This window comes from Varanus komodoensis, unplaced genomic scaffold, assembly GCF_004798865.1.
Source record: "Varanus komodoensis strain SLA01 unplaced genomic scaffold, ASM479886v1 scaffold23, whole genome shotgun sequence".
NCBI lineage: Eukaryota > Metazoa > Chordata > Lepidosauria > Squamata > Varanidae > Varanus > Varanus komodoensis.
Window position 1 is genome coordinate 5,234,794 of NW_025335627.1, and position 14,011 is coordinate 5,248,804.

At 39.0% G+C, this 14,011-nt stretch overlaps 1 protein-coding gene across 1 annotated transcript in view; it reads left to right on the plus strand.

The window, feature by feature from the left end:
• The window catches only part of SATB2 (SATB homeobox 2), a 148,212-nt gene that overhangs the window by 90,690 nt on the left and 43,511 nt on the right, over nt 1-14,011 (plus strand). The window contains exon 8 of the mRNA XM_044432003.1: nt 10,431-10,643. Coding sequence (XP_044287938.1) covers nt 10,431-10,643 — 213 coding nt within the window. The remainder of the gene's footprint in view (nt 1-10,430; nt 10,644-14,011) is intronic.

Genomic DNA, 14,011 nt, shown 5'->3' on the forward strand with positions numbered 1-14,011 from the left:
TCTAAACAAGCCAACAAATCACCTCACAGAAGGTGGTGATTACAGCATCATTTAAACACTTACTAACTAAAAGCCATTTAGCTGTAAACAGCATTGTAATGGTGTGACCATTACACCAGCTTACTATCCTTTTCTCCCTTGAGAAGCCACACTTTTTGCTCTATCCTTGACATTCTTATGTTTAGAAAGCTCCAGAGAGAACTTGTGACATCCTCTGCTATCGTCTTTAGCACCTATTACACCCAAGACTGTTAAAATGCTATTTTAATATAGCTGAACATGTGCCCAGAACGGCTTTTATCCAGTTAAACCACACTTGTTTAGAAAGTCATCTCACCAGACCTGAAATTAATGTGAGAGAATAATTGGAATAAAAATATTTGGGGGTTTTGGCACAGTATTATTTTTGCTGAATATATTCTTCAGATATCGTCACAACAAAGAATGGCTTGTCTCCTTGGTATGTAGCTACACCCTAAGCATGATACACTAGTTGAAATTTGTAGACACTCAAGCAGTGCTTCAGCAGTGCATGAGTTTAACTAGCTGCTGGCAAGAAGGATCAAAGCAATCTCTTCCCATACGCTTTACGTATGTGAGTTCCCCGGTGAGCTTAACTGAAGTCCAGCCCCTTGTTACAGGCAACAGTTTAAATAGCCAGCACAATGAATTGCTGTTCTTGCTCCAGGGATCCTAATAACAAAGATAGCATCTAACTTGTTTATTGTTAGTGGTGATGGTGGTGATGGGGATAAGATGCTCTTTTTGTAAAGTTTATCTGGGCCGTCAAATTCAGTGCTTGTTCTACATAAGATTAAGGCCCTGGAAGACTTGCTTATTGGCAAAAGACCATTAATTTGTCCTTTGGTGATCAACAGGTGTCAGCTACAAGAATGGAGAATTGTGAAAAGCATGATCCCTTAAGGTCCATGAGTTCTTAGCAGCTGAGTAGTGAAAGAAGTTTTATTAGCACACAGTATGGCCTTTTCTTTCTTTAAACTTGTATTTATTTATACTCTTTGCTCCTTCACCCGGACACTAGATGTGGGAATACTTACTTTAAAATGTAAAATGAGAAAAACACACTTTTTGGCATCTGTAGGTTGGTTTCAGACTATGGACTCTAAATGATTTGTGAGGCGCTATTTTGTAACCCATCATTTCTTTTCAAGAGAATTCTAAAAATGTAAAAAGCAAGTATTTAGTATTGATGGGTACAGAGAGATGGTGATGCGCATGAGTGCAAAATATAAAAGGAGTAGAAAGAAGGAATTTTGCACACTGTATAGAGAGAGAAAATAAAAAGAAAATTATGATTTGCGATTATGACTATCAAGTTTTGTTTCAAAGGAAAGTTCATTTAGATATTTTTTGAGTAAGAATTTCTTGCTCTGAAATTTGTGAGGTTGTAAGGAAATATATGCTACTTTGACCCTTTTCTGTGCAGCAGAAATATTGTAAAATAAATGTAGCATGTACTAAACATTGAATTGTCCCATCTTTATAGGAAACAATATTCAAATCATGTTGCATGCCTTGTGAGAGAAATTACATGTGTGTGGTACTGCAATTTTTTTTAAAAATACAGTCCTCTCTCTGGAATAGAACTGGTAAAATGTCCATCGAAGATAACCCATGTAAAATACTTTTAAAATATCTTTTTATCTAAGTGATAGGAAGCCAAATCTCCGGCTTTTTCTGTGCCTGCTTAAAAGGGGAAAAGAATGATTGTTTGTTTAATTTCTATGCTGCCCAGTAGCCAAAACTCTCTAATCAGTTTAAAAACAATACATAAAAATACAATATAAAATACAAACAGGAGTAAAAACAGAGGAAGACTAGCAGACAAGCATTTAAAGCCAAATTTAGAATAAGTATAAAAAGATTTTTGTCCCTGGAACAAAAAGAGAGATCTGTTTAAGCAGCTAATACAGGCCCAATATATTTGTTGACTAATTAAATGTCCTATAGTCTTGACATGGAGCTGAAGAGATATTAAAGTTGGAGCCAGGATGGCCTCAGTGGAGAGCTTGTTCCATAAATGGGGACCACCACTGAGAAAGGCTCTTTTCCTGGTGGCAACCAACTGAGCCTTCCTTGAAGGTGACAGTGGAAGGCATTTGTTCTTCCTCTGCTTTTATACAAAAGTGCACACTGGCTATTGCTCATGCACCTTTTATTTGGGAATGGCATTTTCTGCAGCCAAACATCATTTTCTATGTTTATGCCAAGTTATTTTCTTTGTACAAGGAAACTTTTGTTCCTCATGGTCTCTGTGCATCACACACATGGGCTCTGCACCCTCGTGGGGTCTGTTGTCAGGAGGACTTTCCTGGCTAAGCTTGTTCTGGTGGGCGCTCCACCCATCTCTTCCCCAGTATATGAAGAAGGGGCTCCTGCCATTTTTCCCTGTTCTTTTCCAGCTGCCATTGTGGGTGTCTTGGGTCTTTGTCCTAACATGGGTCTTTGTTCTTTCACTGTACTCCAGATCTTTCAGAGTCCTGTCATACTTTCTCTTGATCTGTTTCCACTCCCGCTTTGCTTGTTCTTCTCTCCCATTTCAACCTTTTTTCCATAACACCTCTACATATAGTATGCATTTGAGTATTTTAACCCAGCAGTGAGTTTTAATTGCCCCAAATATTAGTTCCAATGTACTGAGCAGGCAGAAGGAAAAGAATATAAATAGGATGTGCAGCCTGACTTTCAGCTTGTGCACTTTTGCTTTTCCTGTACACTCATAAATGTGTGCTGCTTCTGAGAAGAAATGGGATAGCCATCCGAGTTGGATGGTGTAAACTGGTGTCCTGCAAAAGCTGGGGGTTGGACCCGATGACCTTCATGGCCCTTTCCAACTCTTTCATTCTATGATTCTATGTGTTGCCAGAACGGTGGATATCAAAATGGCCCTTCAAACCCAACAGATGGAGGTTTCAACAAACCATCAACAAGATTAACCACAATTTGAAGTTTAAATAGCATGCAAAACTGCTGTTAATGTAAAAAAGGAAGCCAACAGTTCTGATCTTACGCCCATACTTTGGGAAGGAGTAGGGTGTGTGTGTAAGGCTAAGGAAAGGCTAAGTTTACTCTCACTAGGATAAACCTGGGTTTACTGTGGCATATGAAATTACACAGGCAACGTGTTACTTCTTTCTGACATTCTTTGAAAAACCTACCATATATGCCATATTAAACAGTGCTCTGCAAGTGCATATGCTTTATGTTGCTTTTTGTTCACAGCTCCCCACAGGCTCACAGGCGTGCATTGTCCTTCCTAAAAAGGGACAGTGTAATAAAAAGAGAGTTTATTAAGCTAATGTAATAGCAGCATTTTCTATGAGGAGTAAAACATTTCATTTTTAATAATAAAAATTGAATTGCCATCATTGCATACTGTATACATTTTACTCCAATAAGCCTGAATACTGCCATTCCAAGGCTAAGTAGATATCTCCTGAGAGATATATACGTTAAGCATTAGTTAAATTAGTTTTAACATTCTGACTCATACCAATATGTGATAATAAATTAAGGTTTAAAGTAATACCAATATTGAAATTGAGGACATGTTATGAGACATAATGGTCTAAACTATAGCTATATTCATGCACATCCAGAATAACTTCATAACAGTTACAGAACTGTCTCTTGTATTTATGTAAGGTTATTAGATGTGGCTGTTCAGTGACAATAGCACTGCACTAGTCATGGGTGTTTTCTATAGATAAGTGCCAATAACATCTTTATATCTCCTATAAAATACCCTCCATTTTTCCAGTGGATTCTAGTTAGGACTGGGAAACAGAGAAATCCAAAATGGAAAGTCATAACAGTTATCTTGGCTAATCTCTCCCCCTCACATACTGAAACTTGTAAGGCATTTTCAGTAATCAGTTTTGCTCTTCTTGTTTACAACAGTGGAAACTTCGCATTTTCAGAGACAACTGCAGTAAGTTATCATCTATGTTTTGATATTAGCCATAGATTAGTGATGAAGGACCCAAGAGGTCTCTGTAGACATTATAGCAATATTTTGTGAGGTTTTTTTCTCATTAGATTGCCCCATGACAATGATATAACATCCCAAATCCATGGTACAGGTGCAATTTATTTATGTATAGTATATTTGCCTACTTTTCAGCCAAAAAGACTCCTTGAGTGATACACATCGAATCTATAGGACAGTCCCTTCCTGCAGGTTTATAATCCACAAAGATAAGACTCACAAGGGAAAATGGAACAGAAAAGAAAAACCTAACCTCCACCTAGAAATGGGAGACAACTATAGGCTAGTTGCTAAGATCCTCTTCTTGGGTAAAGTGTTCAAGCCCATGGCTACTGATCCACTCCAGACATTCTTGTATGACATTTATTTTCTAGATCTAATTAAATCTCTTTTAAAATTTGATTTCCGTACCACCCTTTAAGCAGGATGGTTCTCTGGGTGGCTTTTTTAAAGGTTAGTATAAAAACTTCCTTGGTTGCCCTGTAGGATGATCTTTGCCAAGAGAGAGATGTGGGGGAGCAGTCCTATTGGTTCTCTGGGACTTCTCATGGGCTTTCAGTGTTATTAACCATGGGATACTTCTGGTTTAGCAGTCTGGATTGGGAGCTGGGGACACTCCAGAAGCTGGTGGCAAGGGTTTATTATTCTGTGTTGTGGCAATTACATCACTGGGTTACACAGTGCTGAATAGCTCCCAAGCTATTTAACATCTACATGAAGTCACTGGCAGAGGCTATCAAGGGATGTGGACTGAGGTGCCATCGATATGCTGATGACAGCCAGTGCTATCTCTCCTTTTCATCTGATCCAAGTGAAGGAATGGCTGTCTGAATTGTTGCCTTAGCAGTAATACACTAGATGAGGATCAACAAACTGTAGCTTTGTCCAGACAAGATGGAGGTAGTGTTAGCAGGTGGTTGCTTTGCCTAGTTGGGTGGTGTTCAATCCATCCTGGAGGGAGTTGCACTCCCCATGAAAGCTTAGATGCACAACTTGGAGGTCCTCCTGGAACCATCATTGTTACCTGGGCCTATAAGACCTCCGTGGCCAGAAGAACCTTCTATCAACTTAGGCTGAAGGTTGTGACTTTATCTGGAGAGTGATAGTCTGGTAGCAGATATCCACAAATTGGTTGGATTGCTGCAGTGCATTGTAAGTGGGGCTGCGTATGAAGACAGTTTGGAAACTTAGTGCAAAATAGAGTTGCTAGGTAACAAGTGGGACTGGTTGATATGATCATTTGACACAATGTAATGCCAGCTGCATTGGCTTCTGGAGCATTTCCAAATTCAGTTGAAAGTGTGAATGCTGGCTTTTAAACCTTTGAGCACCTTGGACCAGCTTATCTAAAGGAACATCTCCTCACATATACACCTGCTCAGAATGGAGGTCTTCTTTGGATGTCTTCCACTAGGTTCCCCATCGAAGGGAGCAAGGTGGGTGGTTACAGAAGGGAGGACCTTCTTACTTGTAGCGCACTGCTTATGGAATGCTCTCTCCAAAGAGGTTTTCCTAGCTCCTGTGTTTTTATATTTTTTATGTAAGGCAAATACCTTTCTGTTCACCCAGGCATTTTAGAGACCAACTCTAGATTTTTGTGGCTTTTTTATGTATTCCCATTTTGTTTGCAGTTGCCTCTTGTATTATTTTAAATATTACTGTTGTATTTTTATTTTTTTTTTACTGTCTTACAGCATTTTAGTCTTTTAACTGTTCACAGTCTGTCCTTGGTTAACCTGACCTTGGTTATTAGGCTTATTTAAACCTAAATAAATAAATAATAAAGCTAGCAGTAGAAATAGTTGCAAATTGTAAGATATTTGTAGAAGCTTCTGTGGACTCATAAATGGCTAAAAGAAAGCCCCACTAATCTTAGAATTCTCAGGTTGAAAAACTATTTTCTCTGAAAAAGTTTATGTTTGTGTGTGTATAGATTTCCCCCTATTTTTGTTTATTTAAGGCTGTTTATTGATGTCATGTACAATTTTAGAAGTTGCAGTAGCTGATAGTAACTCTCACTTGTAAATGGAGCTTTGGATATGGTACCTAAACTTGGCTGTGCACAGCTGTGTTTACAATCAAATCCTATGTTAAGTAACACACACTTTCTCTTGTCTTCCTTCATTAAAAAAAGGCTTCTCTGGAGCACTATTGTTGAGATTTGAAGAAGATTCCTTTCCAATTAAGCATTTCATAGATGCAAATTAATGAGGCATTTTCATGAATGTAAACAAGTATTTAATATATGAAAATTCATTTACATGGTTAGGTCTTTACAGTAAAAATTTAGGTGCTGATCCTGCACTCAGATTTGTGTATTTTGGTACTTGTGTATGCTGATATTTTGATGAGTGTAGGTATATATAATAGCATGTATAACTGGAGCTCTGCAGTTGCATGACTATGGCTATTGAATTTACCTAGCTTTTCAAAAATATGGGAAATTCCTAGAAGCTGGTATGAGCTAATTTGGCCAATGGAATTTTACAGCAAATCTACAAATGTTGTGGGTTCTCTCCTCCTGCTTGCTCCCTGTAGGAGAAACATACTTTGCAGAAGTGAAAACAATCTCCAACTAAATTCAGGCAATTTTCAAAAATAGCAATGCTACAGTTTGTCTGGCTGGGCCAGTTCCCTTACCACACACCTGGTGTATTTCACTTTAAAAATAAATTATGCCTCATTAAATTACAATTAAATGAAATCATGATCATTTGTTTTTCTTGAAGGAAGATGCTTTGCATATTGAAAGCCTAATTTGTTGCAGGTGAGAAAAGGCTGAACAGATTATTTAGCATCACTTCGTTTTTATTTTTTATAATGCTGATTGTTGGTTAGTTTCTGTACACATCAGGCCAGAAATATAAACAAAAATGATCTCTCGTGATATTTTGTTTTCTTGACTTCATCACTCTGTCATCTGTATGGCATGGCTTATCGGCACAGTATGTCAGAGCAATCTATTCAACCTTGCAATGAAATAGATTCCTTTCTTGAAACATTAATTTCTCATGAATAGGTTATTCACATGCAGACTGCTTCCTACTTGTATCATCTTGGGGTACTTCTATAAGCACCTTCTTTCTTGAAAATAGATGGTGGGAAAGATGTAATTTTTTTTTTTTTAAATTGATTGAGGAAATACTCTGTGTGATTCCACTTAGGACATGCAGATCCTTCAGACTCAGAGCACAGCAGCTCTTAGCTGTGAACATATTTGCCTTACTGGGTTTCTGCTTAAGTTTAATCTAACCCAGATCATAACATCTGCTGGGCAAGCACTGTGGGACGTGGCTGCTGCTCCTAGATCTGAGGAGAATGCAGAATTCATGCTTGGTGTCATCAGCCTATCAAACATTAAGAACATGAGAACATAATAAGAACACTAGATGATTTTGGCCAGTGGCTTCAGATAGAAGCTAAATCCCCACATCTTCCAAGGAAGAATCCCATGGCATCATGTCAGAACTCTACTGAGAATAATAGGGCCACACATGTCATGTACTTATACTGAAGTACATGTCACAGCTGCCAGTATAGCCTGACTTCCACAATGAGTTTGGAAGAACACCTGGAATTAAATTATTGTTACCTGCTGAGTAGCCTCGTTCAGGTTGGAGAAGTCGAAAAGACTTTTCAAGCAATCCCCTGTTGCATTTTTCAAGAAAGAGGGGACCTTGCCCCCTGTAGGGAAGTGTGACTGATCACCTTGACCAGCACAACCTGCAGTGCTGAATTTATTTAATTTGTTCTGGCTGAGGAATGCTTGGAGTTGGAAGATTTCACCTGTCAAAATATGCATAAGTAAAGCAGTTGTTTTGCTAAATAGGGCTGGAAATAATAATGTCCAGTCCAGTTGAATCAAGGTTATGGGTTCTGGACGCTACTTTTGACATTCCTTATATATAAGGAGCAGAAGTAGGGTTTTATTGCTGAAAGTTCTGATTGTTTAAGAGGGTATCCATTAAAATTCAATCTCTCTTCTTACTTGGAGCCAAAAACATTTAGAATCCCAAGCTTTGTGCATCTTTTCACACTAAACTAGTTAAAATATATTAGAAATAACAACACTGCAAATAGAATTGTTTACTCTGAAAATGTAGAACTAGACAGTTTTTTGAAGACCTTTGTTCCCATGACATTTTTTTACACTACTTTGGGAAAGCACTAGCCAAGCAAGGGTCCCCAGTGTACTCTTCTTATACATGGACTTTTAGTCTGCTGTTTCCAAACGCCTCTGGCAACCATTCCTATACATTAAGAATCAAAATTTTTAATTGTCATTTAGAACCATTGAGGGAAGTATGTTAGATTAATTCTTCAAAGGATACCAGTAGCAGATCTTGAACTATGAAATGAATCAATTGTGAGCAAGGAGTCACATATTTTGGCCCAAGCAAACTTCACATCCGTCTTTCATTGGTGTTCTTGTAACTATGTCAGTAAACACGCACGTGCGCATGTGCGTGCACACACACACATGCACAGTATTCTATTCACCAAATATTGTATTAGTAAGCAAAATATACCAATAAAAAGTTGACATTTATGTGCCAGGTTGCCAAGTACCAAATCAGGAGATGAGCAATTACTTGATTTTTTTCAGAAGAAATTGGGCTAAATTTTCAAAAATACGATTTATGCAGTTGATGCATTTTAAAGGGTATAGAAGTCACTGGCTAGTGCTGTGGTAAATTTTATTTTGTAGATCTGTGTAAGCCTTTTAAGGGGAATATTGGAATCTATCAGGTTAAATTTCTAAATAAAGGTTAGGCTTTTGTAGGTGGAGATAACAGATCCATGAAGGGAAGGGAAGATGTTCCCTTTCCAGTATCTGTGCAAATTTCTGACATTTGTTAATAGCATTAGGTAGCCACTGCCAAAATGTCCACATTGTCATTTGAATATCATTTTTTGCATGTAGGAGGTTGGGTTTATGTGGTCATTCTAGGTAGTTAAAATAAGTTTGGGATGTGCAGGACTGCATCTCTACACCCGCTTATCCGCTCTTCCCATGTATCATTTTATCTTGGTTGTCTCACCCATCTTTACTAGATACTTATACAAGGAATATATCTACATGTTGCTTTGCATAGGCAATCAACATATGCACTTGTAACCCCATCCTGCAAATTGCTTGTTTCTGCACCTAAGCATTTTCTAAATTGGCAGTTCATGCTGTCTCCCTGCTCAAAGTAGACAAGGTATTATTCTTGGCCTTCAGAAGTTTTTGGCTATTTACCCTTAGAAGGGCAGGGGAGAGAGGCGGGGCACATGTTCCTCTGCCATAGGTCCATGCAGTGCCTCCTGGTCTTAGAACCAAATTCTAACGTAGTGCTGAAGCAAGGGCACAGGGATTTCCTCTTTTTCCATCTGTTTTTAAAGAAGTAAAAAGCGACATACATATGCAGCTATTTTTGATAGTGCTATCTCAGGAGGAAAAGAAAGGTGTTGAAAATGGGGAGGAACGTTTGAGCAAAGCTATGTTTGGTGACTTGTTGCCAAACATATCATTTGTAAGGTTACTGTAATTATTCTTTAGGTATGATGTGCTTTACCTATAGATCTGTGGGATAGTAGCAGACAGAGGGCAAGTTGATGATTAGCAGTTCCGCTAAGCAAAGACACCAAGTATATGTATATATGACAACGCCAGTTTCAAATTCATGATTGGTAGCTTTTATGTCCTATATGAAATAATATTTTATGTACCATCCCTCTGCTAGCTTTCTAAGGGTCTAACTGCATGTTACACTTGCAATCAAACCCCTGGCTTCTTTCATGTAAAAAGAAAAGAAAAGAAAAAAAGGCTAGATGTATTTGATCAATTTGGACAATGCCACCTCCTGACTTTCTAAATGAGGCAGCACACAATTTTCAAATTATTAATTTCTAAGATGAAGTATCTTGAGGATTTCTCATATTTGCAGCATTTTCCCCCATTAGAAAGAATTGACAGGTTTGCAGCGAATGAACTGTAACATCCAAACCCTGCCAAACATTTTTCTTCATAAGTCTCCTGTGCTGTTTAAATGTCTGAACTAAATTTACTGAACTTGGCAGATTTCTGAAGATGAACAAGACTGCCAAGTGTTTCCAGCCTCAAGCAGAAAGAGTGAGAACGCTAATAGTTTTTAGAATATTTTCAGGAGGCACCTGACTATAATGATAGTTTTATAATGGTGTCCCCACTACCCATCTGCCTCTCAGGCACCTCTGTGTTCAGGTTGTTCTTAAATAGAAGATAGAACCTGAACATCAGTGTTCCTAAATAAACCACACTCCCTAGAAAGCAAGATTTGTTTCTGCAAAATATTCCCTGTGCTTTGGCATCTATTGAAGGGTCTCGGCATTGCAACCTGGCTGGTTACAGCAAGTAATTTTTTAAAAAGACTTGGCCTTTTTTAATTTTTTGAACCAGGGATTGCTATCAGAGATACTGCGTAAAGAAGAAGACCCTAGAACAGCTTCCCAGTCCCTCCTGGTAAATCTGAGGGCAATGCAGAATTTCCTCAACCTGCCTGAGACAGAACGAGATCGTATATATCAGGATGAGAGAGAGAGAAGTATGAACCCCAATGTGAGCATGGTGTCTTCAGCTGCCAGCAGTCCAAGTTCCTCCAGAACCCCCCAGGTAAGGTTCAACCCTGTTATAATTGCTTTCAGAATTGACCCAGTGTCCAGAAAACCTACAGCCAGGCCTCATCTGAGATGACTTGTTAGGATTTTCCCGTTTGGTGTTTCGTGTGCCCAAGTGAGTCTTCGAAGCTAGAGTCAGAAGATGCTGCAACAAGGGCATGTTGTCTTCTAGCAGTGCTTCCTTGGTGAAACCAATGAGTTATTCTTTGATGAATGCTGCAAATATAAAGAAAAAGAATAAACATTCAATTAACTACATGAAAGAATTCCAATGCAGGGCATGTTGCACACAATAACCACAGTCCAGATCTCCATAAGCCACTGATTTATCCTCATGGAACTCCATGGAAACAAAGACTACCTCAGACTTTTCAGTGCTGGAAATTGCTGTTGATGCATTTCTTCACTGAATATGCCAAGATAGCTAAACTGTCACTGCTTCCTCTGAGCACTGCAATGCTTGTACACTCAGCCCTTACATATTCCAGAGCTTTTCCATTCATGGTTATGAACGTACCTCATGGTTGCCCTACGAGCTATATTTTGTGTTGGTTCCTTACCCAGCTGATAGGAAGCCCATTGCTAAGGCACAAAGTGGTACTTAAAGTAGTGCTTCCCAAGGATCCATCAGTGTCACTGCAACCAACTAGTAGCCCAACATATTCAGAAAACAGCTTGCCCAGAACAGCCAGATTAATTGTGCTTTGCCTGAGTGGATACATTACTTCTGCTTTTAAAGGATTTGACTGGTTTCTGGGCACAATTTGAGCTGCTGCTGCTGCTCTATAAAATGCTCAACCGGCTTGCCCCAACTTGGTGTTGTCCACATGATTTGTGTTAGAACTCCCAGCATTTTTGGCCATTGGCCATGCAGGCTGGGGTTTCTGGGACTTGATGTCCAAACTGCTCGGATGGCATCAAGTGGAGCAAGGCATCACTAAACAATCTAAGTCAAGGATGCCAAAAGGACCACTTGCCCTTAAGCAAATCTGCCCATCAAAGGTCTCACATAAGTCATGCAGCTAAGTGTTCATGCCATAGGTGTGCAAGTGGGGTAGCAGGTGCTCTCCCTGCTCCATGCATAATCCTGGATGAGGGAGAGTGAATGTTGCATCTCCTCCAGTATTTGCCACAGCCAGTACTAGCAAAGAGTAACGTGTGAATCAGACTTTAGAAGCTATAGCTGTTCTGTCTGAAAAGATGTGTAGAACTGACCTGGTATGAGAATACCCACCACAGGTAAGTACAGTGCTTGAAGCACTCAAAGAAAAACTGGATATTTACCAACATGTTGTTGCTGTTGTTTGTAAATGAATGTGCCAAACCAATCGACGTCTTTAATGAATATAATTGGGAAATAAAGAGATTACAGTATGTGTGAGACATACTAGAGATTTGCTACTCACCTTTCCTTTGTTGTTGTTGTTAATGCTTTATTGGATATTTCCTTTGTCAGTGTCATGTAAACAGTCCCTTCCAGCCTATCCCACTTGCAGGTTTATGAACCCTCCTCACAATGTCCCGTAGTCAGAAAATAAATACATTGTGAATGTCAACAAGAGATGAACAGAAGTTATATACTGATGGATCAATAGATAAGATATGAAATGTTCATCTAGTTTAAGAGTTTTGATGTCCACTTCATTGGTTTCACATGCAACTAATAAATTTTACATTTGTATATAAGAACAAAGTAGTACAAATCAACTTAGAATCATTTTACTTTAAAACACATATGTTGTAAAGCTGGCTATATGGCTAGTTGTATTTCAATGTTTTGTATATTGTTCTGTCTCTAAAGTGCATATTTAACTGTACATCCACTATTTTTTTTCAAGGGAATGGCGCACATTTGATAATGGCTTTTTAAAATCTCTCTGTCTCTTTGGTACTATTAACAGAAAAGAAGGGAGAAGAAAACAAGCCATTCCTCAAGTGCTTTTTTTCCTTTTTTGTTCAAACAACTCTGTGCGCACCAGAAATGCAGTGCTTTAAAGAAGAGATGAAATTAACAAGAATTCTTCTGCCTCCTAGGGCTCAAGGGGTAGGCAAGCTATATAGAAAAGAGCAGCTACTTACCATAGAATGGTTTGTGTTTGAGGCTAATTTTATGAAAGGGTGGGGCAAATATAATATTTGCTAGTTGCGGGAAAGACACATGGCCTGGAGTCGGGGGAGAATGCCACAGACTGGATGCTGCAGTTGAAGAAGCCCTTTCCCCTAAGTGGCACCCCTGGGGAAGGGCCAGCCCCACAGTGAAGGCACAGTGAAGTGGCCCCTTTGGGTGGTATATGTGAGGGAGTAGCATTGCCAGTACCAGCACTGTACTTCCTGGGTGCCCCTGGCCCTTCTCCTCTCTGTGAAGACAGAGCTGTGCACGGCACACAGCATTGGGCTGGCTCTGTCCTATGGCCTGCTGTAAAAGTAAGATCCAGCTGCCAGCCTCATCAACTTCTGTATGTGGAGGGGGAGGAAAGCATCTTGTCCTTTGGTTGAGACTGGGGTATGCAGATGAGAACCTCAATGTTAATTTTAATATTTGTTCAGACAACAGACTGCATCCAGGGTTGGCTAGTGAGAGAGGATTTTTCTTTACTCTCAGGAAGGTAGCATAATTTGTCAATAGTGGTAATGCAACTTAACTGAAGCACGGGGAAATTTCTGAGTGATGAGATACCTTAAAGCACATAAGTGATTTCTGCCCAAGCCTAGCCACCAAGAAGAGACTTTTGATGCTAGGCTCTTTCAAGAAAGCAGGAGGAAATGAATTAAAATGAAAGTCAAATTCGTTTTTGTTGCCAAAGTTAATCCTATATACAAACTGTTGTTTCCATAGATACCAATCTGTGATATGATTTTGTGATATGGTGTGTAATCTGAGTGTATCAAGAAATATAGTGAATATTCTATTTTTCTATTGTGTTCCTTGTCTTTTTAGTTACCTTTTATAGTTCTAGGTTGATGTAGTACTATTTTGAGATGGGTCCTTAGTATTAGGTGGTCAGTGCTAATGTGCTAAAGTGATGTACTTAAAAGGGAGTCTAAGAGTGTTGAGCTGAATATGGGAATGTATAATTTTTTTCTTGCTTTTCATATTTTGGCAAATGCCAGGGGTGCGTGTCGGGGGGCAGATTATTAGCAAGATGATTTTAACAAAGTGTATTTGCTTAATTCTATCTCATTTTTGAAGAAAGAACAACAAAACTTCATTGACACCACTCCCAAAACATTATTAAAATACAAGGCAGCAACTTGAAAGACATTTGCTGTCACAATAGAAAAGCAACAACAGTTGAAAAGTGGACTCAGCAAGCCCTTTATCAAACTCCAGTTTCTAGTCAGAAAACTTGCTGAAATGTTTTA